The 24,311-nt window shown below is 42.4% G+C and overlaps 9 protein-coding genes across 9 annotated transcripts; 5 read left to right on the top strand and 4 right to left on the bottom strand.

Annotated features, from left to right (window-relative positions):
* Window positions 1-1,528: 1,528 nt before the first annotated feature.
* On the top strand, window positions 1,529-2,707 carry EAF02_006195 (uncharacterized protein; the record flags this gene model as incomplete). The annotated part of the gene is made up of 1 exon (XM_038902243.1): window positions 1,529-2,707. One exon carries the CDS (start codon window positions 1,529-1,531, stop codon window positions 2,705-2,707), a length of 1,179 nt encoding a protein of 392 aa, XP_038758460.1.
* Window positions 2,708-4,464: 1,757 nt separating this feature from the next.
* Window positions 4,465-4,728, top strand: EAF02_006194 (uncharacterized protein; the record flags this gene model as incomplete). Its single annotated transcript, XM_038902242.1, has 1 exon — window positions 4,465-4,728. The coding sequence occupies one exon, from the start codon at window positions 4,465-4,467 to the stop codon at window positions 4,726-4,728; it is 264 nt and encodes an 87-aa protein (XP_038758459.1).
* Window positions 4,729-5,640: 912 nt separating this feature from the next.
* On the top strand, window positions 5,641-5,928 carry EAF02_006193 (uncharacterized protein; the record flags this gene model as incomplete). The annotated part of the gene is made up of 1 exon (XM_038902241.1): window positions 5,641-5,928. The coding sequence occupies one exon, from the start codon at window positions 5,641-5,643 to the stop codon at window positions 5,926-5,928; it is 288 nt and encodes a 95-aa protein (XP_038758458.1).
* Window positions 5,929-7,431: 1,503 nt separating this feature from the next.
* EAF02_006192 (uncharacterized protein) lies at window positions 7,432-11,215 on the bottom strand (the record flags this gene model as incomplete). Its single annotated transcript, XM_038902240.1, has 9 exons — window positions 7,432-8,365; window positions 8,418-8,544; window positions 8,595-8,833; window positions 8,883-8,975; window positions 9,029-9,234; window positions 9,291-10,025; window positions 10,078-10,291; window positions 10,341-11,077; window positions 11,150-11,215. The coding sequence occupies 9 exons, from the start codon at window positions 11,213-11,215 to the stop codon at window positions 7,432-7,434; spliced, it is 3,351 nt and encodes a 1,116-aa protein (XP_038758457.1).
* A 772-nt stretch (window positions 11,216-11,987) lies between these two features.
* EAF02_006191 (uncharacterized protein) lies at window positions 11,988-13,110 on the bottom strand (the record flags this gene model as incomplete). Its single annotated transcript, XM_038902239.1, has 2 exons — window positions 11,988-12,541; window positions 12,591-13,110. The coding sequence occupies 2 exons, from the start codon at window positions 13,108-13,110 to the stop codon at window positions 11,988-11,990; spliced, it is 1,074 nt and encodes a 357-aa protein (XP_038758456.1).
* A 405-nt stretch (window positions 13,111-13,515) lies between these two features.
* On the top strand, window positions 13,516-14,075 carry EAF02_006190 (uncharacterized protein; the record flags this gene model as incomplete). The annotated part of the gene is made up of 2 exons (XM_038902238.1): window positions 13,516-13,585; window positions 13,723-14,075. 2 exons carry the CDS (start codon window positions 13,516-13,518, stop codon window positions 14,073-14,075), a joined length of 423 nt encoding a protein of 140 aa, XP_038758455.1.
* A 443-nt stretch (window positions 14,076-14,518) lies between these two features.
* EAF02_006189 (uncharacterized protein) lies at window positions 14,519-15,617 on the bottom strand (the record flags this gene model as incomplete). The annotated part of the gene is made up of 4 exons (XM_038902237.1): window positions 14,519-14,794; window positions 14,849-15,038; window positions 15,087-15,267; window positions 15,338-15,617. 4 exons carry the CDS (start codon window positions 15,615-15,617, stop codon window positions 14,519-14,521), a joined length of 927 nt encoding a protein of 308 aa, XP_038758454.1.
* A 5,283-nt stretch (window positions 15,618-20,900) lies between these two features.
* Window positions 20,901-22,880, bottom strand: EAF02_006188 (uncharacterized protein; the record flags this gene model as incomplete). The annotated part of the gene is made up of 1 exon (XM_038902236.1): window positions 20,901-22,880. The coding sequence occupies one exon, from the start codon at window positions 22,878-22,880 to the stop codon at window positions 20,901-20,903; it is 1,980 nt and encodes a 659-aa protein (XP_038758453.1).
* A 572-nt stretch (window positions 22,881-23,452) lies between these two features.
* Window positions 23,453-24,278, top strand: EAF02_006187 (uncharacterized protein; the record flags this gene model as incomplete). The annotated part of the gene is made up of 2 exons (XM_038902235.1): window positions 23,453-23,518; window positions 23,571-24,278. 2 exons carry the CDS (start codon window positions 23,453-23,455, stop codon window positions 24,276-24,278), a joined length of 774 nt encoding a protein of 257 aa, XP_038758452.1.
* Between the last annotated feature and the right edge of the window lie 33 nt (window positions 24,279-24,311).

Raw genomic sequence — 24,311 nt, 5'->3', positions numbered from 1 at the left:
CTTGAAGAAGAGGGCCAGTTATTCAATCCAAAGTGAGAGTCTGAAATCGCACTTGAGATCAAGTTATCTCGTAGATGTGTGAGTGAGGTTTTTTTGGCTTGTTGTTTCATTACAACTGCTAAGTTATTCCTTCATCGTCTTGGGTGAGATTCTTCTATTTCTCTTGGTCTTGAGTTTTGAGCTTTGAGCTTGGTGTTGGGCTTGGTTCTGTCTGGCTGTTGCGCTGGCTGCCTCGTTGGGATTTTTGGTATCTATCTATCGCGATTACAAGGTTGTAGAGGCTGTGGTGTAGATGGATGAATGATGGAAGGATTGAAGGATGGAATGATGGTTTTTTGTGGTGATGCTTTGGTGTTTGAGGAAGATGTAGTGTGTATTGTGGTGGCTGGTTGGATGGATTGGTGGGTAGGCGGGTAGGTGTTTGTTGGTATCACCTCGGCGGTGATTATGATGTCTTCATAATAGGTATACTGTTTTGATTGATATTGTGTCTAATCTATTCTAAGTTCTAAAGCTATGAAAGCTTTTTGCAATACTTGCGTACGCTAGTGAGCTAGCGCTCACATGCGTATATTCACTCGTATCGCAACAGTGTTACTCTCGTAAGTGTAGGAATCTGAAATGACTGTCTTTTCTGGTTGCACTGTTATTTCATATTATGCCCAAAAAGTTTTTGAACGTTAATTGTCTTCTCAATAACTCACCAGTCTTCGTTTGAGGTTGGTTTTGGACACTTTTTAAACATCGTATAAAGTCTGGGGATTCTTTTTATGAACAATGTTCCTATGTTATGTGATTTATTTCACAATAGAGCCTTTTTGTTTTTCAGTCATATAGTGTCTATTCATATCTTTCTAACTGATCTACAAATCGAAATTTCAACCCTACGTGAGTAATCGATGTTGTCAAGAATCACTCACTCGCTCTCGCTCGCTCACCCTTTGTGACGTGACTCGTTGAGCAAGGATGAGGATGATTAGAACTTATGGTCAAGTCACTGGTGTTTATGGTTATGACGCATTATCATTACATGAGTTTTTAGGTATGAGTGAAGGTGGAGATGGATATTCAATGCGGAGTGTGCACTTCTCTCGTTGTGTGTTTCTTTACTTTAGTACACATATTGATACTTTTGCGTTGTGATATTAATGTTGATGTTGACAACAATGCAAAACAGTTTTTAGAAACAACCCAAACTTGCGAAAACGTTGGATTGGCTTTCTTCGCACCTCTTGCATTCTTTCTCTCATGCTCTCTACGCTTTCCATCACTTTGCGTTGCCTCACGTCCCCGGGCTTCGTTTCACTTCGATTTGGGCTCCTTTGCATCCTGGCCTATCGCATCCCATCCCGTCACCTCTATTCCATTACTTGTGGTTTTCGGAAGAGAAGAATTCTACTCCGAATCCGCGAAACCTCGAATCTCGGTCCTGCGGTCGGTAGTCTCGGATTTAATAACATATCTTTACATTTGAATTCAACAACACATCCTTACATTCAATGATATTACCGGGTTACAACATTTAGCCATGTCGATAAGATCTGCAGCTGGTAGTCGAGCTGGTAGTCGAGCTGGTAGGAGACCTGTCTCGGTCTACCGTGCAGTCGCGCCTAGCTCACATAGTTCTGGATCATATTATTCGTCAATATCTGGGTCTGGCTCGTATGGCTCGTATGGTTCGTATGGTTCCAGATCATCCGACGGTGGCAGCGAAGTTCTGGAGGAACATCGGTCTACTGGCCCACGTACATCTACTCACCATCGCTCTAATGGCCCGCGTACATCTACTCACCATCAGCCACATAATGATTTTGATGAGGGTCGTTCACATATACAAGATTTGGAAAAGGGTGTAGCAGCCACACGTCAAGAGTGGAATGATGGAGTAATTGATCCTCCTGAAACGCTGTTGAGGACTGCAGTTTGCAGGCGAGAATTGGATATGATTGCCTCTTCAGATGCATGTAAGGAGCCTTCGCTCAAGCTTAGAGTTGATGGAGTGGATGAAAAGTTGAAACAATTGGAGGTCGAGGCAAATACTCGAAGGGCGCGAGAGGGAGAAGAAATGCAGGATTTGGCCAGAGACGCGGAGAGAAGAGAGAATGAGAGGAGAGGGGAATTCGAAAGGCAACAACATTTGATGCGAGAAAAAGCTGCGGAGAAGGAAAGAATTAGAGATGAGAAGGCAAGAATCAGAGACGAGAAGGAGGCAAAGAATAAGGAAAAGGCTGAAGAGAAGAAGCAGAAACGGATTGAACAGGAACAGAAGAAAAAAGTTATCCAGGATAAATTTGCAGCAGCTATGAAAGAAACGAAGAGGTTGGAGAAACTAGAAAATGAGAAGAACGAAGAGCAGCGCATTCAAGAAAAAAAGAAAGCAAATGAAAAAAAATCGAGCAGAGATAAAGCGGCAAGAGATCGAGATATCCGGCGCGAGGCTAGTGATAAACAAGAAAGAGAAGCAGAGGAAGAAGCAAGATACCAAAAGGAGTTTCAAGAGGAAGAGATGAGGTATAATGCGAAAAAGGCTCTTCTAAAAAAGGCGAAGGTGGCACTAGGTGGTAGGGAAGAAGAGAGTAGGAAGAGAGTGACAAGCAGGGCAGTGGCGTTTGCGAAGAAGGTGATGGATGATCGGGAAGATAAATTGAATCGGGAGTTGAATAGGGTGGAGAAAAAGATAAAACAGTTAAAGGGACAGTCAAGGTAGAGTGATGGTGATGATTAGGAGGGAGATTGGGTTGGGAGGCATGGATGTAAGTGATGTTTTGGGGATTATCAGTGTAAGTTTGCGGGGTGGATTTTTTAATAGGACTAGTCTGGATTTTGAAGGGGAGTTTCTTTGGAGTTGGTTTGGGTATTTGTTGGCTTGGTCTATTTCTGGTTTTGTGAGGGTTTAGTGGTAGTATGAGTATGATGCTCAAGGCGGAGGGAGATCAATAGCAAGCGTGATTTTTAGATTTAACATACTTCTTAAATTTCATAGAGGTCATCATTGCACAACTTCTGCTTTTTTGATGTATGTGTGATTTCTTGATGATTTTTTCACCGTATCGACCTGGATTTCTATAAGGGTGTCAAAGTATTTTACACAGAAGGTTTATTCACATGACATGAGATTCAACGAACTGAGGTTGTAGTGCCAAATATTTTATTAGGAGAGCGGCTTTCTTTTTAAGTGACTGTCAAAAATTTAGTGAGATATCATTGAAACCATAACCTGGAAGCTCTTGAGGTGACTCGAATATCTCCAACATGACTCCTCCGTTGTAACACCTCATGATATAAATAGCCTCGAACCATTACAGTGAATAAGTGATAGATACATCACGTCGATGGAAAATAGAAGAAGGGTCTCCTTATTTTCATATATTATGGCTGCCTTGGTTTTGTGAGCATCGCTTATGATTGTTCTTAATAGGGTAGATAGGGTAGCTTGATACACTGAACAGTTGTCACGAGAGGTTTTTACTCGTGGATTATATGCACTCCGAGATATCTCATTCACTGTATGCTCGTTGTAAGATATATTCTCTTTTTCAAGTGAGCGATAGCTCAGTCGTTCGTGAGTAGATTACTTGGGTTATAGTATTTCATCTCCTTTGTTTTTGAACAATTCCGACATTGTATATTCAAAGCGCCGGATATAATGCTAAAGAGGAGATAGAGTTTCATACTGCGCATAGAGATCACCTAGCCTACAACGCTGATCCTTCGCAGAAACCTCGAGTGAGCTCACAACCGCGGATCTTCTTGCAGAGAATGGGTTACAATGTTTTTATCTTCACGCAGTCTCTAAAATACGGTGTAGTATTGAGTTTTATATAGAATATTACAAAGAAGGAGGAGTTGCTTAATTCCTCGGGTAGGATGGACTTTGCTGCTTTCGAGTTTCAGGTTGTAGTGACTGTGTGAGAATTTGATTCGCTCGCTTAAAGCGCTGAGCGGTTAGTTTTTTTCATGATGGTTGTTGAGGGCTAAGACCTTTAAAGTGGACATCTTGATGTCTTGATATACTCCAAACCCCTATCTCTGGTGCTAGACTCGTTGAGCTTGAGTCCACGATCTTGGCATATGATATTGCAATGGTCACAAGTGTAAAAATGAAGCGGGCAATATTGATATCTTGATGTTATTTCTATGCGAGTGGAGATACTGAATACAACAAGTGAGCTTCACTAGTCATCAAGCCTAATCGATCCTATTTATACCTCTATTTCTCCCAAACCAACCTTCCAATTCTCCACCCCATACCCTCAACTCCCAATCCCTAGCCCCAAAACTAAACCCTACCAAACCTTCCACACCGTCCCAAAAATCTCTCAACCTCCAACATCGTCACCCCATCCTCTCATACTCCTCCCACAAATTCCGTCTCAACTCTTTTCTCGTTCCTTCGTTTACACTGTGTTCCCGCACCGTATATTCCAGAATCCGATCCCGATATTGATTCAAGATGGTATAATGATGTTGGATCAACACGCCCACGCGGTTCATTTCGTTCATGTTTTGGTTTTGTTGAGCGCTGGTCCAGAGGGTGCGGAGCTGTTTGCTGCTGTAGATGTTGGAGTCGCAGGAGCGGTGGAAGATGGGGAAGGGTTGGGTTGTGCGGGGAAGAGAGTTGGATGGGATGTGGGTGGTCGTGGGATGGGAGAAGGGGATCATTTTGTGTTGTTTTGGTGGAAGTACTTTGGTTTGTTTGTTGATTGGGTTGTGTATATCTGGTTATAGATTTATATTGCATTAAGACTTGGGGGTTAGAGATAGAGGGGATAAGGGACATGTTTATAGAGGGTTGAATATCTTTTTGATTCTTGCAGTTGCATTCTGAATGGACGTTTCCATAACATTTGAAATGGGAATAGCTAGCATAAGAAAACATTCAAAATATCAAATCGGCTCTCAGACGATGAATCAACTTCTCGGCATAATACATTCACAATCAAGATACTGCCTTGCTAGATGGATTCTCATGAATTCCCACGATGTCACATTTCTTGAGGAAACAATATTAAAACACAAACATCACATTATCAATATTCATACTTATGACTCCATCTATGTATATGACCCAGTGATCCAATACCTACTTCCCAAAATAGCTTTAACAAAAGCCAGTCACTCCCAAAGAATCATAGCTTTATCTCCCAAATACCCCACACCCACGAGTTTTCCACGATTTCCCCACGCGAGCTACCCCTTTTACCACATGGCACCCTTGAGATCCGTCAGAATCCTACATCTACCACATGGAAACCTATATTTTCAACGAGATATGTTTTCAGTCATCCTTCTACAATACAATGACTCCAAAATATGTGGTACATATGATAGTCATCGAGGGGGGGTTCGAGGGGGATAGCTGTGTCTAAAAAGGCATAAATAGTTTCTGTTACCCCCTTTGGAGAGACCTTTCCTTTGAACTATCAACATCAAACATCTGGATCTCAGTTCCAAACAGAATCAAAAACGAACAAAACTTCTCACTTCAAAGTTCACCTCGAAAATTCCTTCAATCTCCTCTTCGAACATCTCAGCACACAAGTCTATCCCGAATAATCAGCTCCAAACATTTCGAAATCTCCAATCCTATCCAAACCTCATTCTCAATCATCCACTGAGATCCCCAAACCATCCGCCAAAATGCCCAGTTTCGACGAAGCCTGCTTCAAATTCCCTGATAAAACCCCCGTCGCCCAAATGACCATCGCGCAATGCAATGAAGAGAAAGCAAAAAACACAAAACAAATCGCAAGACTCACAAGCAACCTCACTAATCAACCACCCGCCCTTGATAACGTCACCGACCCAAACGTATTGTTGAGAGCAAAGATCGATGAACTTAAAGCTCGAGAAAAAGAACTCGATAACCGAATCACAACGGCGAATAAGTGGAGTGATGCTGTCTTTGGAGGGAATGCGGGGGCATAATTCTACGAGCCGAAACAAATCATCGCAGTCGCCATCGGGTCCACGAGCTCCTAATGCTTCAACTCGGCGTTAAGCTCCTCTCTTCTACAGCATCCAACTGTCTCTCAGACAACATGGTAGAAGAATCCGCACTCCCAATCCTCTCGATTCAATTTTGGATATCCTCGGTTAGACTACTCGTTTGCATTGGACTTTTTGTCTTTTCTTCTTTTTTCTTTTCTCTCCTGTCTTGGATCAAGCATTTTGGTCAGTACATATCGTTAGATTTCTTTTCTTTTACTTTCTCTGTTTTGAATAAATCAAGCAGTTTAAACAGTACATACATATCGTTGGATTTCTTTTTCTTTCTCCTCTCTCTCCTCCTCTATTTCAAGCAGTCTTTACCACCAAACCTCTTCACACCACACCAACACTCATTTATACACAAGCATTGGATTTCACACCCTAGGGATACATATTTAGATAGTCAGTCAGACATATAGACGCATAAATAGATAGATAGACACACAATTAATAGATAATTAATCATTCCCCAAAACAAAAATTCCATTTCAATAAAGTTCTCTCTTTTATTAATTTGGTCTGATCTGAGCAATCCGAACTAATTACTTTTCTCGATCAATTAAACTCAAATATATCGAATCACCTTTCATTAATATATCCTCCATCTCTCCATCTCTCCATCTCTCCATCCATCCATCTCTCCATCCATCCATCTCTCCATCCATCCACACCCACACCATCACCAAAACACAAACAAACAAGAAATCCCACCCCACACGCACTAGTGGCCCAACGCCCCAAAAATACGCGAGATAAAAAGGGGTCCCTTCAAATTCCTCAAATTCCCTTCAAATTCCCTCTAACTCCCTTCACATTCACACTTCACAATTCACATTTCACATTTCAAATTTCACCTCCCACTCACCTCTATTCCAGACTAGAAATATTTCAACAATATATAACAAAAACCCGAAATTTCTTTCTTACCTCCTACACCCTCCTCATACACACTCCATCCATCACACCTCTAGACCACGAATTAGACAAACTTTACACAAAACCAATGATACCCCCAACTCAACTCAACTCAACCCATACCACCACCTCATATCTATACATCATGGATAACGGATCTCGAAAAGCATATTTCTACGTAAATCATGTGTTAATTCGCTGATGCACATTCTATACGAACTAGTAAGAGTCTTCCTCTATACATTCATGTGTGCAAAACTCCGCTTTAGAAACATCCCCAATTCAACCATTTCTTCGCGCTCGTAACCATATTAATCGGTTAACAATGCAATCATTTATTCATTCCTTAATCTTTCCTTCATTCTTTATATGGATTTTCCTCTCCAAGTTCCTTTCCCAAACTCAATACGCCTTTCCAAACAGGCAGAATTACAATAGAAGAGATAACACCAATTCATGCCCATTGTGTATTGCAATTCTCCTTTTCCCATCGCTTCACATCATGTTAACAATTATGCAGTGGCGCTATGCTGAAAGATCCATCGGATCTTTTGAAGCTGCATCCGCCGCAGCCGCAGCAACAGTAGCTCGCTCAGCTCTTTTCCTTTCCTTGATCTCCTCTTTCCAGAGCCTAATCTTTTCCGCCAATTCTGGAACTGGAATTACATCCTCAATCTTCAACGGATCACGATTATATGGATCTCTTTGATCACCCAATAGTAAAGCACTGATAGTGCCTCTATCTACAACCTCTTTGCTGGTAGGTAACATAACTGGATCTTCCATGAGATCTGCGGAGATAGGATCCAAGAATTCATCTGGTATTTCACCCAAATCTTGTTCATCTTGATCCTCAATCTCTTTGGCAATCTTGAATCGGGTCTTGAGACGTTCCCAGGCATTGAGATCTTCCGCTGATTTCAGTCCGTAACGTGTCAAAATTCGAGAAGCGCTATCGAAATTCTCGGGTTTATATGAGCGACCATCTCTAGCCACAGCTTCCACGAATGGTTCATGAACCCCGAGATTGATGTAAATTTCCACGAAATCGCTAAGGAAGGCCCTTGGTCTGAATTGGTACTTTTCCAGGTTCTCAACCTTCAAGTTGGTTGATTTACTTCCAGTGATCGTATCAAGTGTGTAGTTCAGCATTGCTGCTACACGATTAACAATCTCCTTCATAGTGAAGGAGGCACTCAAGGTAGAAGAGAACAACTTCATCATAGCAAGGGTCTCATTGGTCAATTGCATGTAGGATTGCGCTTGACCTTCCGCTTCACGTAATGCAGTTTCTTTCTGCTCTCGTTCCTCGGCAGTCATTGATGATTGTTCTGCCTCCTTTCTGAGTTCAACTTGGAGGTCATGGATCTTTGGAAACTTTGTGAGAGCCTCATCGAGAACAAAAGTGGCATCATTCAGTAAAAGGTTAACGAATCGCAAGAAAAAGTCCGTATTAGTTCTGAGTTATATTAGTACCTTTGAAAATCTTCAGATTATCATGCTGTACATACTTGCTTTCTTGCGACAAGCGCTGTCTGTAAATATCAGTCGGCCATACGCACTTGATGACTTGAAAGATTTCGTATCGAATATTGAATTTGTCGTAAAATTGAGTGTGTGCTCCAGTAGATTCACATTCTGAAAACAATTAGTACTATGGAAGTTCATCATTTGAATTGTAAACTTACCAATATAGAACTTCAATAATGCGTGAAGTAAGTGATCATTAGCGAATTTTGATCCCATCAAAACATCACCCAAAACACCTTTAGTGCGATGATACACTGGCCAGGTACCAGCAAAAAGTAGAGATACGAGTTTTGCCTTCAGGTAAGGGTTCTTGATATACTCGGAATTTGTCAAGAAAGTGATGCTGAGTGCAATGATCTCATCGCCAACAGCTGAAATCATAACATCAGGGATGAATCTACAAAAATTTAGCCTTTTCCTAAGAGTTGAAGAATAGAGGAACTAACCTAATGATAAAGTTAAAATTGGTAATGATATCCTCTAAAACGTATTCTGGAAGATAATCAAAAGCGGCAGGAGGTGTTGATGGTAAAGGCAATCTAATTTTTGTCAGTTAACTGTAATGGGAATGTCTCAAGATGTATAATTATACTTAATAGTTTGACTAGGAGTATAATTAGACTCCGTAGCGATTCTCAGAAGCCAGACAGTAACGTATCTCATGAAGATCAAAGATTTTGCTTGCATAGGTTTGTCAGACAGAACACCTTCAATGGCCATTCTCTTCGACATTGCATTTTCTAGGACCTCATTGATTCTTTTGATTTTCAGATCAATTAAAACAGCAGCCCGAGGATCCTGAATTTGATTAGTGACAAACGTGGGGATATTTCGAGGCTGGGTGCTTGACTTACCCGTGCCACTTTGACACGTTCTGCTTCAATAGCAGTCAATTGCTTTTGAATATATTTGATATCTTTCTCCAGACTCTTATGTGTGGCATTAAGAGCTTCACTACCATAGTGATGAGCAGCCAGCGTCAGAAAGAAGATCTCGGAGATGAAATTAGAAGTGCCATCAACAGTGGCCTCATAGTACTTTTCGGAAGCCTTCTCATCAGCGTTCAACTTGGTCTCGTCCTTAATATCAACACGAGGAGCACGTCGTAGATAATCGATATCGATCTTTGAAATCTTCGAGAATGTGGTATCCATAAATGGCTCACAAAGACCATCTAAAACGACAGTAACATTATGCATAAAGCCATCAGAAGATACTTCTTTTGGGTCTACCTGAAGTGCTCGACGCTTGTGATTTTGATTTACGATGTAGGCAAACCAATCCAAGGTTTTGCTTTTGGCTATTGGACTTGCTCGAACAAAGTGGTTGATGATATCAAGTAAATCTTTTTGATGGGTTTGTAAGGTCAATCGTAACGCATCTTGAGATGTGGCAATATGTCGCCTATCTATCGTCTTTGGCGCACTGAAGTATTCCCTAGTAACTTCTTGTTGCAAAGGAGATATTCTGAAGAAAGGGCCAAGTAGTGTGTACTTTTCGATGGTATTTGCTGAAACAGCCATTTGGAATAGTGGAGATTCGGCAATAGCTGTAGTGATTGGGTTGAACTGCGTAAGCAATTTGAAAGCCTACAAATGACATTAGTTCCAGTCGTTGATCTCTCCATTCTACGCTTCTTACATGAACGTATGGCTTGTAAACATCATTCATAGTCATATTAGAGAGTTTACTACTCATGCCTACAAATGCTTTGACAATCATAGATTTGGCCATATCATCCTCCGCAAAGCGAGCTACAGCTTCTTCGAGAAAGTCGGGGCAGATGCCTTTATCCTCACCAGGCTCCAACAAGAAGTAAGGGGTGAGGACATCTGTAGTTAGATTGATCTCTCGTCTGGGAAATGTTAGCTAGATGTAGACTTCCTCGGTCCCAAGAAACAAACTGGAAAATGTCCGGCATTTCGGCAGCAAAGATGCAATTGCTCATACACAAGCGTTTAGCTTCCTTAAGAATCGCATCCTTCTGCCCCGCATAACCCCGCAAACCCTTTGAAGCTTTTATAATTCGTTTCCAACATGGCAAGAGGTAGTCGAACACGGGTTTACTATGCGGGATGGTAGAGCACGCTTCCATAAGAGCACCATCAAGCTTATCGGCCGACAACCTAATCTCCACATGTTCCTCCTCGAGCTCTTTTCTCAATTCGGGCAGGAATATCAGTTTATGATTCGAGGAATCGGTTCCCTGGTTGGGATCTAGAGTAATTCGAAAGATATGAGCAAGAATTCGATTTTCGTAGTCCTCTAAAGACTCTTCGGCGAGATTAGGTTTGCGGGTGGTTGGAGCTGGGCGAGGAGGTGTCTGCATGTCTGATTCAGTTCTGGATCGTTTGCCTAGAACGTTTTGAGAAGGATCAGTTCTTACAGACAATGGTTTCTCAGTAGAGCTTGCTTGCGCGCCCAATTTCGCGAAAGGATTAGCAGCTGGTGTGGGAGTGACGCTCGTAGGTTTAATATCGATAGCTGATTTAGCAACTGGTTGAGCCGATGAAGCATTATCTTTTGGTGCAGATGATTGTGAAGGAGGAAGAGATGCTGAAGCGTCTGCGCCCGCGCCAGAAATCTTTTCAGAACTCGAAGATGCGGAACCAGTTAACTTCTCCATGCGGCGGCGTCGGATCTATGAGGTTACAAAAATTAGCCACGGCGAACTCTGGGAAGTATAATAGCATATAGAAATAGATTCTCTTACCTGCTCCATCTTCTCCTTATCTGGAGCATCTGGCCCACTGGGTGGTTGAGGAGGTTGATCTGCCATATTATCAAATTGTAATGTTGATAATGTTGTGTTGGAAAGCTGATAATATGATGTATCGGAGATGCCTCTTATGGCTAAAGATAGTAGCCTTGTGGGGTGGATAGCTTTATCAGTCAGTGCTACGATTAGCCTCCAGGCTTGATAATCGAGGAAGCCTTGCAAGGGTATTTTACGTTACTCTCGAAGCTTCTACCTGGGGACTTCTTCGTACCGTCTTTTGCATGCTGTACAAACAAGCCTCACCTCTCATTCAATGGATGACAAAGCAATTATGAGTCTCACAATAGAATTCTTTCCAGACTATTCATGAATGAAATGAGATTTGCCCTGACAGTATTTTTGATATAAAAATTACTACTAGATGTGCAGACCCGAAATCATTCATCTATAGATTCAATGCAAATCAGAATCAGAACACATCGGTCTAATATGGCTGAATTGTTCTTTCCATAGGACAATAGCAGAGCCGAGAAACAATATGAAGTTCATTACAAGGTAAAGGATCCGATAGCAAATTAAACCTTTTATATGTGAATTCTTGAATAAGAGTTTCGAGTGAAGGGAGTATATATCGATATCTCGAGACAGTGATCATAAATTGACCAAGATGACTGCGGCCACTGTATTATATTGAAAATCGTCCTCTATTATACCTGTAACGAAAAACCCTCACATAAAGTCATTCAGCCAGTCTTTCGCATAATGCTCCCAGCCCAAACGCCTTGCTACAAAGCAAATACGCTACATAAACGTGTACACGTCAAAATCAGCATTAATTCCTGACACCCATACTTTCCAACTTCTTGCAGCTCGACATGGGCATGTCTCTAGCCCGTTGAATCTTATCTACATCGCTACTGAACCAGCCTTGGGCTTCCTGGAGTAACTGACTTCGTTGCTGTACTTCTTGTTCGCAGCCAACCTTCAATCGTGAGACATACTGAACCTCCGCTTCTCGGTCGATTTGTGCAAATTGATGTGCACTAAAACCCTTGATCTCGGCAGGGTTTACATAGTAGTCAACATTCATTCTTGAGCTGACTCGGTGGTGGGTATGCGGCGGTATAGGATTGTCGAATCGCATAGAAGGACCACTAGAACCACCTCCAGAAAACAGTGACGACAATATAGGTATACCGAAGAGAAGTATGAGTGGCAATATATTTATAAGGGTCTGAGTCAACGAAGCTGGTGCTTCTGGCGGTGCATTTGGGTCTCTCGGCCTCCTCCTTGGTCTTCCACCCCCGAATTGATGTACTCTAATACCAGGTCCACCACCCAGGTTGAAAACGAATCCTGGCTGATCATTAAACATTCCACCACCACCTAAGAAGCTATTAGTTCCAATCAACTTTACCAGACTCGGGAATCGTACCAAAACCTCCTCCTCCAAAAAATCTCGTAAACATCTCTTCCGGACTAATCTCCTCTTCCCACATAGATCTCCCACCAGGTCTCGCAGCAGCCCCTCCCCCAGCACTTCTCTGCGAAAATCCCGAGAAGGGATTTGACTGCGGTGCTCCTGCACCAAATCTACTATCTGGATCCCCGCCATATCTATCGTATTGCGTTTTCTTGTCCTTATCGCTCAAAACCCCAAACGCCCTACTGACCATCTTAAAAGCTTCATCCGCATGTTCGTGCCCATTCTTATCCGGATGAGTCAACAAACTCAGTTTCCTGTAGGCCTTTTTAATCTCCGACTCCGTCACTGTCGTTTTAACTTCTTCTAGCCCCAAAATATCGTAAAATGCTGTGGGCGCACATCTTCTGACCCTTATGACCGCAGCCTTTTGCTCGGTTGTATATTTGCGGTCTTGATTCCCTTGGTTATGTTCCCGCGATTTTGCGGTTCCGTTGGCCTTTGTATCAGCGCCAGAAGTGGTAGCCGGCATTGCGCCGTTATTTGTTGAATTGTAAGGATCGCAGACCAAACAGTGTATCTTGTCGTGTCAATGTCCCAATTATTATCAAACTTGAGGCTTCGCAAATGCTAATAATTATTATATCTTGATGGTGTCGCAGTTTGTTATGGCCACGATGCTAAAGTGCTTGTCGATGTTTCTCTTCGCTATCGTGCGCTATGCATGGACTGTATCGTACACCGGAATTTTGGGACATACAAGCACGTGATGGCTATTTGTGTACCGGTCGTCATAGAATCCGTATAGATTGGTTGCATACGAGTATACAAATCAATGTAAATATACATCACGGTACGGTATTTACGGTCTATTTGAAGCTTTCTCTTCATATTTTCATACTTTTCATATAACAATCTACTTTACCAATCGAAGAAAATGTCCGATCAAGACCAGGCAGTTGAAAGTGCCAAAAAGACTACAATTTCCTACGCACAAGATTGGGGCCGTGAGTCTCATTCCCCTCAATTGACCCCTCCACAGATTTGAACATGTCCTTTCCCTCACATGAAAGGTTACCCATACATTCAATTCACTTTCTATCGCTTCGAGAGTAAAAGAAAACTAACCCGTCTCTCACGCTAGGCTCTCCTCTTCCCCCCGTCCTACTCGCAACCTTCACTACCGCTCTGCATGCTCGCCCCCTCCAGCCTCTTCCCCTAGCCTTCACCCCCGTCTTCCTCTTCAGTACCTACCTCAATCTCTCTGGGTATGCCATTGATTCCGCTGGCTTAACAGCGGCCTGGTCTGGTCTCTATCTCATCTTGGCAAACCGAAGGAAAGCGTCGGGAAAGAACATGTATGCAAGAATTGGGAGTAAATTTGGAGCGAGAGGTATGGTCCGAGGTGCTGCAATGGGTGTTGCAGGTTTGAATTTGGTTGGTGGTGGAATCACATATGCTTTTGGCAAGAGGGAGAATGAGGATAAAACTCTCTGAATGTATGAATAATAACGGTTGGGGGCATTGTATCATATTATGTATGTAGGGTAAGGGGATCAAAAGGTTATCAACAGAAAAATCTCGACAGCAGTAGCGGGGATGCCACTCTGCGGTCAATTGTCACCAGCAAAGTCATTGGGTTTGGAATCTATGATTTCTCATGAAATGTCTGGAGAGTTGTTTGTATGAAGAGTATAGTCAGGTGTGAATTAGAAGTTTATACATATTACAAGAAAGTATATTATAAGAATGCTGTACTCTATCTTGAGTATGTAAGTGAAGCGCGGTGGCCGTAATCCAATACCACCCTTTAAACTCCGAATCGCATCGGCCTTAACGCGCACTGCATAACCGATGTCTTTCTAATGCCCTATCCCAAAAGATACCAGTCCCACCCAATATACCCAAACACCATAGAGAATTAGTTGGCTTACATCCAGCTAGTGATCCCAAAATCTCATCAAGTTAAAGTAGATCCAGATAAGCAAGACCGCAAGAGCGAGAGTGCGAGCTTTCTTGTGGGACCTGGGGGCAGTTGGTTGAATTGACTGATTACGATCGAGCCCACTGAGACTTGAGAATTGATACCCTGTGATGTATTTGATATCGACATCACGAGCCTTTGGTGCGGCGAAAGTCTTGTACTCTTCAACGATCGACTGAACACTCCAGCCCGAGACGTGACGAATAATGGCGGCAGCACAACCAGTGCGGTGCTATAACTTTTCATCAGCTTGGATCCAATCCGAACAAGGATCAGAGTTAATTACCTTGCCATGATTGCAATGGATTAACAAGGGATGATTTTCCTTGTCAAGAGAGATCCTCATGATTTGGTTCATGATATGCTCGGGAATATCGACCTTTTTGGTTCCTTGCATTTCGATGACATAATGACGTATGCCATGAGCCTCCATGAATGCGAGAAATTCGGGAGGGAAGTCTTTCTTGACGAGCGTGCTTCAGAACTTAGTACTAGCCATCAAACTCGGTCATGCAATTACTCACACGATAGATTTCAAACCGAGAGTTCCTAGATACTCAAAGTCCTCTTGTTGGGGGAAGCTGCTACGATAAATTGCATTTGGAGCAATGACGCCAAAGTTAAGATCGTGCTTCTCCTTCTCCTTCTCTTTATCCTTTTGCTTCTCCTTGGCCGAAGCTTTGGTAGTATCAACTGATTTGGTTACTGTCCAATCTTCACGTTAGCTAATGATCCAATATACAGGAACGAATACATATGAGTTTAATCCAATTACCTTGCGTTGCAATCGTTTCGGTTTTGGCAGGGTACAATGTACCAATATCCTTTCCAACATCGGCACTTTGGAGGGGGCTTTGGTGGGATGAGCTTCTAGCCTCTCTGTGCTTCTTGTCCTTTTCCTTGTCTTTCTCGTCTTGATTGCTGCTGTATCTGGCCTCATGAGAGGCCATTGCGACACCTGCGACACCTGCGTTTCCTGGCTGCATAATTTCTTGTTCTGTAGCGAAAACTCTTGTCGATCGTCGGGAGATTTTTGCGACTAGTTCATCCGCCATGTTATTGATGCTTGTAGGGTTATTTGAAGATTAAAGTGATATATGTACGGATTGTCGTTTGACAATGGTCGTTTTTGAGGGATCTAAGTATATCCTCAAGGTAGGGATCTCTGGCGTATGTTGGTGCTTGGAAAAAGGGAATCCTCTTGACAAGTGAAAATTATCCTCTGACGGTTGGCCGCTATTGACCACGGATAACTTTCTTCATTAACATGCTGTAGATGAATCGGTTAAGGTGGTCTTGAGATGTTTTGAGAGTAGTAGGTAGATGTTCTGCTGAAAGTCGTGGTGTCGTGTGAGGTTAAGAGGAAAGGTTGGATGGTGTATGTGGATTTGTTTTTGCGTGGAAGAGGAGGGAGGAGGTAGGAGGTAGGTGAGTTCGATCGATTTTTGATAAGAATAGAAGGAAATACCGAATACCTTAAATTCTGGGGAAAATTAAAGGAATGAGCATTGTGCGAGAGCTAGACTTGGTAGATTCATAACTAAAATTGTCGAATCGTAACTAAAATTGATCGTTCCAGAAAAAATGATGATTTTTGGTGATTTTCGTATCTACCTAGTAGTTACTAGTAGAGCTAGTACAGTAAGTACTTTTCTGTCTGTCTAGGTAAGCCAATTCCAAGGAAGTTATTAATGTCCGATGAATCTAACTTAAGGCAGACAAGGTCAGATTTGGTTTAACTAATAAAGATATTCATTCGTACCTGGTATTCATCCCTAGTACTCATACCCAGTACTCATACGAGTACAAAGTACGTCCTGCTCTGGACATTTTCCCATTTCGCCATTACTAGGTATGCATTCCGAGGAACCCCAGAGTTTGAGCCATAAAGGTTTTACCTATTATTAACTACTCGTAAACTCACCAGGAAATTGAGTCACAAAGCAGATCATGACCCATCTTTTTGTGATGTTTTTGATATACCTAGGTATATATATATATACGTGAATATACATTGAATATACATACAAGGTCATAATTATGGTTTATGTTCTTCAAAGGACATACCAGGTAGCTCATTGACGTGGCTGTGAGTGAACTGTGGATTTTCTTCCACTGTACAGTGTACATAGAAATTAAGCGGCAAATGCAAATCAGGAGATTAATTGGAGCTCCCCGTTACATCCGCACCTGCATCTTCATTACTAGCTATGGATACAATGCATTTGAAGGCATGTCTCTACAGGGTTACTGCATTTTACTGGAGACCGCCGATACCCCCAAATAACATTTCGCTGTAGAGATCATGCACAAATGATCCTTCTGCTCAAGTGTGTGTAAGCTACCGATGTTCTGTTGCGAAAGTGGTGTGCTCGTGTGCTCGTGTGCCCTCTGGTGTGCCCTGTGGTGTGCCCTCTGGTTGATAACAGGCGATAATGCTAGGAGACTTCTTATTACGAGGTAATAAATGGTAATCGATAGGAGATGAGTACTTGATATTCCCAAGTCCTCCCGCTGTCTGTAATAGGTCCCTACATGGTGATATCCAATATACAGCTAGCCTAACCAGAAAAACAGCCAACCGAGCCATCATAAGTCTAATCCAGTATTGTCGATCAATAAATACTCACAGGATGATCTCCTCGACGCTTAATCCCAAAAGCGTAACGGTGGAAGAGAGACAAGTCCATGGGGTATACAGCCACGACAGCTAGCTTTTGCCAGTCAAAATATGACCATACGGAATATCCCCCTTCAGCGGCAAACACCCCACACACTTCGAGTCCCCGCCACCATGATCTCTGTTGAATCCTACTCTATGTCAGAAACCCTTTACTCGCATTCCATTCTTGCGATATCGATATGTAGAGTGTTTGCCGTACCAATAGCCATTTCTTACTCACCAGGAAAAATCATTCCCAAATCTAGCGTGGCTGATAGAATACCCTAAGGTTACTTGGGGACTCCAGAAAATCCCCATAGAGCTTTGACTAAACTCAATTTTCGCCAAGATACCAATCACCATCTGTCCCGTCAAGAAAAATTATTCATACCATGAGAACCTTAAATGCGTCTTCAAAAGACCATTGTTCAGCTTCTAGATTTATCACAGAATGTTTGGCATTTTGCTACATGCATCAGGTTGATGGGGGGATATGAATTGCATACCTACTCCCAACTCAAGCTTACGTGGACGGCACTCGTAGTTCTGTTAACGATAAGACTACGAGTAGAATCATTGTCTTTATAATTTCGAGGTATGAGTACATGTCATCGACACCTCACTAGATGGTTAGCTCTGTCTGTCCTACGTACCATTGCTGAACAGGCAATTTTCTCCGGCACGTAAAAAACTGTCAGTATGACGAGGAGACAGCTGGGTTCTGGTGGTTATATTTGACCAAGGCCTCCGCAATTTTTGATACTAGATCTTGAGAATAGCAACCGATAGTCTTTAATATGACTGCATTCAAGACATGGCAAGCAATCGCACTTCTTCGACAATACCTACGTTCGCCAAGCATTCAACTAAGTCATTAGTCTACGATTCCCTGAGAATTGTGACATAGTTGATACCGTAGTCTCATCGAAACCAATCCATTGATCTGGGTCAAGTTCCCCTCCATGAAGCCACCAAATTTCTTTCGTTGTGCAAGAAAACAACGGTCTTACAAATAAAGATCGACATTGACAAGAAGGCGCCGATAATGTGCAAATACTGCTGTTTGTTTCTCGAATGCCGAACAATGCCTAAGGCATCATGTGTATATAAATCTTGACATCAAGTTCCGCGGTTAAGGGGCCTAGCATTTCGTCGACTTGGTGTTCAAATTCCATTTTTCCGAAAACTTCTGTGGAAGTTTAAAGATAAGCCCTCAAATTTAAGACCCATTGAATACCCCATCCATCATGCTTCTTGTTTGACTCTTATCTCGGGAAAACCAGAGGGTATGTTCGAAATGTTTCACTTGGGGGTTCTCTTGTCAGCATTACAATCTGGTTGTTCAAAACGGTGGTAAAAAAAGGTTTTCAGATTAAGCATTTAACTTTTCGATATTTACCAGCCTTTGAGAAAACAAGCTTCCTGGCGAGAAAAGGTTGCTGTCAATGGTAGCATCACTGACGAGAAGGGTCCTATTGGTGATATGATTTTTGCGGATAGCGGAAGAACTTGCCGAAGGAAGAAGTTTAATGGCTCTCCTTATTCGCACAAGCAGATGCGGTTGACCGAGAGTTCAGAGTTTATTCTCCCAAGTCCCATGTTTCTGCGGACATAGTAACTACTGGGACTTTTGTGCAGTCATTTTCCTGAAGCGTGGTGAGATGCTATCAAGCTTGCAGTAGGCATCATTCTCGGAAACAACCGTGAAATTCCCCGATCAAGCCTTTTCACTTACCTCCAAGGGTGCACTTGTCTCAGTCTGGATATCTCGTGGAGGCTCCACGAGGTTCTAGAAATATGCAATACTGTTATCCGCGTTCTCCCTTTTCTTTTTCTTGCTCAAGCCTCCTCTCCCAGCATGTATAAAGTTTCCTCTTGAGAATTAAACTGAGAATTCCTAATGATTTGAAGAGTGGCGGTTGCATTTGATATTGGGCTGATTCACAATAGCGGAGTGCCCGGTGTCAGTGGGTGCCAGTTAGAAATCGCGGATGATTTGAGACACATTCTAGGCTTTGTCTCTGTATGAAGCTTATTTCTGTAAGGAAACAACAAGTAGGACGGTGCTAAATACCAAAGCTTATAAGTTATTTATGATGAATGGGGATGAGGAGGAATGATTACTTGCATTTAAATTTAGGGTTGCAGAAAGGTGAGTCGATTGCCTATGATATTGTCTGTGTCGAAACATCAGGATCGGCGGTATGCCGTATCAGTCTGGATGGTCTGTAAATCAAAAAGTGTCAAATTGAATCGTCCCTTCCGAAAGAAAGCTTGAGGTTTAAGTTAAAAAGCAATTCCGTGCTAAGTATTCCCAATTCTTTGGTTGGTATCTCTCATGTCTTAACCACTCAATCTAACCATTTTCCCCATACTGTAAGTTCGTGACTTTTCTTCTTGAAACCTCACGCCCTTCTCGAAGGAGAAATTTGTGGGTCAGATGTCCGCAACGCTGTTGATTTTGTAGTTTCGTTGAATTCTGTAAAGAGAAGTCTGAAAAAATATTGTTGAAACTCGAGTTCCTTGGACAATGGCATAGTACCAATGGTATTGCCTGACTTTTTCTGTCCGTACTTTGAACGTTTCTTGGTGGCTACGAAAGCCGAAAAATCACCACTTGATCTGAAGACGGTTGCTGTTCCATACCGAGAGTTTAATGGTGACTTAAAGGTCGATGGTAGAAGAAAATTGCTTTTCATCATTCGAGTCAAAGATTACCTAGTACACACTCATGTACAAAAGATCAAAACCGTTATGCTGAATCCATAAATTTCCAGGCTCATCCAAAACGAACAGCGGCCTCACAATGATCGTAATAGAATCGAACCTGAGGGGAAAAGTCCATAGGAAATTGTCAAAGGAGCCAGGAGAAGGAATTGATACCTTGCTTTCATCATATAGAGGCTTGCGATAGTTTGGGCCAGAAATACCCATGGTGTTGATAATCCGCTGTCTCAAACAGCAATCATGAAAGATGAATAGATTGTTTATCTCTTTGGGGGTACCAGAATTTATATCAGACTTAGTGGTTGAAAGAGAGGGGGATTGGTGATGTCGCCATTGCGTTCCAAATGGTTGTTGTGTTGAGAAAGCTGATGAGAAGTAGTCAAAATCATCTGCAGAGCGGGGGAAATGTTGCTGGAGGAAAGAGGTTTGATTATGGTATGAATGTTAAGTGGAAGCAACTACATACCATGTGGTTTTTTTTCTGGAGCCACGAGTGACCTCATGGAAGTTTGCCTGGATGAAAAATAAGGACTCAATGTTGAAATGTTGAAAAGCTGGGAAACTTTCCAATACTTGCCAAATCATCAATGGTGTTGCATAATCACTTTCAACGTTCAGCACTAAAAAGTATAATCATTAATCGAGTTATTGTTCTATTTCTAATAAGTAGGTTATCTATACAGGGTATCTTAATCATAATTCATAATCCGTGAAGTCTTTCAATACAAGCCATAAAACCACCATGCTAATTTCCAACCCAGTTCCAAAGCCAAATCCCAAATCAATCTATACAATAAGACTAAAACTCCAGTCCAAGTCCATTAATAATCCCGATCCTCCAGTCCCCGAGTCCCCACCGCAAGACAAGATGTTCCAAGTCAAGTGAATCAATGACAATCTCAGGGTCCTTACGTGCCCCATGGAAAAACCCATGGAGGAAGTTCCCCACCTACATAGTGGAGGTGTTTTCAATTGTCATTGCTTCAAGTGACGAGGAAACCTCGTCTTGCGATGAGGAATTGGAGCTATAGTAAGCTCCTGCGCCCACCGCCAATCCGCCGAGCAATAAGCTCAACCCTAGAGCCTTCCCAAAGCTCAGTTTTCCGAGTTCTTGAGTGGGCAAATCCTCACTTTCTTTGAGCGAAAATTTACCAAAAGCCTCTTCAAAACCATCGTCCAATTGGTACGCTTTAGGTTCTGGGACATGAAGTTTTGGATTCGCAATCTGAATCTCATGGCGATTATTGTTCGTCTGGCCAAAAGTCTGCTTTTGGGTCATGCTGTTGAAGAAATTTTCCTTTCTCTGGGCAGATGGCGCTTCAAGTCTTGGTCTGTTTGGTGGATTGCGAAGTCGATGAGCCGGACTGATTGGAGCCGCTGGTAATTTGCCATAAAATGGAGAAGGGCCGTTAAATGGAGCGAGGGATTGCGAAGAGGATGGCGATTGACCGAAGTGTTGTACGGGGGTCTCATAGTTGGATGTCGTGTCCAGAGCACGATGACGAATGTTGAAGTCATGGTTTACACGAGTAACGGTAGGGTCCCAATCCATCTCCTCGCCTTCTTGCAATTTCCAGTCTGGCAACTCACCAGTTGCTAGATAATGATTGAACTCGACTGGATTCAAGCCAGAGGTGGTAGTTTTCAGAAGAAGATCCGTTTGTCTCGGAATTTCATGGCGTTGATTGGAGTTTCGAGCATAGGTATTTGCGGAAGCCTTTTCGTTAAAACCAGATGTGCGACTCTGACGATCATGTTGATATGACTGTTCTTGATTGTACTGGCTGCTTCGTTGAGAGTGGTGTGTTGGTGGTGAAGGTGTTCGATGATGGCCTTTTGGTGTTGAGGCCATGATTTCATCAAGAACATCTGACAATGCATTGCCGGACTTTTCTGAGGTCTGAAATGCCAATGGTGTGTATATTGGGCCTGGGGTTGATTTCCAGAGCGCAATTTTTTTAGGACCAAGATAGAAACGTGATCCGTATGCAATAAAAAAGTTGAAGAAGATGGTGCAAATATTGGCTATCATCGTTATGTGGGATGAAAGGTGTGCAAAAAGTCCGTTTTCGAACGTGGAGCATAGAATGACTCGCAAGACAAGTTGCAAGAGTACTTGGTATCCATACCAGTCGAAGAAGCCAGCGATACGTTTAGGATTTCCTCTTGGATACCATCGTGAGAAGAATGGGTTCATGCCGCATGACAAAAAGTTGTGAAATATGCTCCATCCAAAGCATCTCTTAGATGCCAAAAAAGAGATGATGTTGAGTGTCAGGTTGTTCGTTAAAAAGGGGATTAAGTTCAAGGTCTGGGTCAGGATATCTGTAACATTAAAGAGGCCAAGAACAAGAGCAAGCATCTGTCCGATAACAACGAGGTACCAGATTTTTGAGGCAGTTGGGTAAAGGAGGGTTTGATATATGACATTCTGAAAGGTATCCTTCCATGTCTTTTGGCTTCTGATTCGTTCGCTGAGAGCGTTCAACCTTCCAAGCCAGTCAGATTTTGCGAATTTGTCTGCTCTATCACGTTGTTCCTGAGCCTTTGGTGCGCAATTTTCGCAAACCATTGGATAACGCTTGTCAAGGTCTTTCTTGATAACACGGATCTTCTCTTCAGAAGCCTGGTAATTTGGATGTTCAGGGTCAAGCTCGACATTGAGCTGCCTCATGACATCGTAGTGGTATTGTTGATTCCGCAAGCATCGTTCGCAGAATATAGATGATTGAGTGGTGTTTGCTTGGGTATCCTGAAAATTCAAATTTGATCCAGTGACCGCCGACGGTGGATCTGTAATATTGCCATTATTATCCAAATAATTGGTGGCTTCACAGGTTTCACATTCAAAATATGAGATTTGAGAATTCCATGTTAGATTTGACTTTCGTCCACAGTAAAAACAAACTAAACGTTTGCTGAAAAACATCTTTGATGAAGTGAATTTGATTGGTAGCTTGTAAGTTGATGAAAGTGTGAGTTGTCTTGATGATTTGAAAGTTGTGAAATTTGTGAAGCTGTAGTTGCATGGCTGATGAAGATCATGCCGAAGGGGGGGTTGAATATCGCGTCGCGTTGTTGAGCGTGATTTTTTTAAAGTTCAAGTCTAGACGATTACTCGAAATGTTAGCTTCGGCCTTTATACACACAATAGGAATAACCGATTCGGTTCGGGACAGTATTGATCGATGGAAAGGAAGGAGACAACAATAATGCTTACCGTATTTGATACTGATGAAGAATGACGATGATGATGATGATAATGATAATTCAAAATTAATCTGATCAAGTTCACATCATATCATATACTGTTGGTAATTCATGATATGAGAGCCGTATATCATCAAATCATCCCATTCATCTATTCAGTTCGACCCTACATTCATCCAATTTACACCATACACTCCTATACACATATTCCAGACTATTTCGTATCCTCTCCCTCCTCGAAGGGCCCAGAAACATCCACTTAGCTCCTTCAGCCTCGCATGGGCTCCAGCCATGATTTACCTTTCAGCCTTGTCTCTGATCACAGCAGCAGCCTTGATTATTATCACCACTGCCTTTGTAAGATGATATCCAATATTCTAGAACAATGCACTGATTTGAAACAATGTAGCTTCGACTTCTCTATCTGTTCTCTCCAAATGCTCGACAACCTCCAGTCAAAAGTAAAGATGAGCCTTCTCATATGGTGGTAGTTCTTGGTTCTGGTGGTCATACTGCAGAGATGGTATCTCTTCTTCGCGATACAGATGCAGCAAGATACAAACACCGGACATATATCATATCTGCGGGAGATAACTTTTCTTCTACCAAGGCTCAAGATTGCGAGGAGCGTATACAATCGAAGCTTCGACCTTCTTCGCCATGTACCAAAGCTGGCGAGTTTGATGCTACCACGGGGGTCTGGGATCTCATAGTTGTTCCAAGAGCGAGGGAGATACATCAACCACTTTACACTGCACCCATATCATCCTTCTGGTGTATGCTGGGATGTCTCAAGGCATTACACAAAATTTCGATGACCAGTACAATACACCAGCAATATCCAGATATCATCGTAACAAATGGTCCTGCTACTGCCGTTCTTGTGGTCATGGCAAGCTTCCTGTTGAAATTTCTCGGGGTGGCCCCAATTTGGAAGATGCAAACGATTTACGTGGAAAGTTGGGCAAGGGTAAAGACATTGAGCTTAAGTGGTAAAGTTTTGTTATGGCTAGGTATTTATGATCGATTCCTCGTTCAGTGGGAAGGCCTTGCTAAACAGATAAATGGGGATAATCCTCAGAAGAGGGTGGAATGGAGGGGTTTCTTGGTACACTAGCAGAACGCCAAAATACCATCAGTAATATGCTAT

Source organism: Botrytis sinoallii, assembly GCF_014898435.1.
Source record: "Botrytis sinoallii strain Bc 23 chromosome Unknown BSIN_009, whole genome shotgun sequence".
Lineage (NCBI taxonomy): Eukaryota > Fungi > Ascomycota > Leotiomycetes > Helotiales > Sclerotiniaceae > Botrytis > Botrytis sinoallii.
The sequence above is the reverse complement of the archived record's forward strand: the minus strand, read 5'-3'. Positions and strand labels throughout refer to the sequence as shown.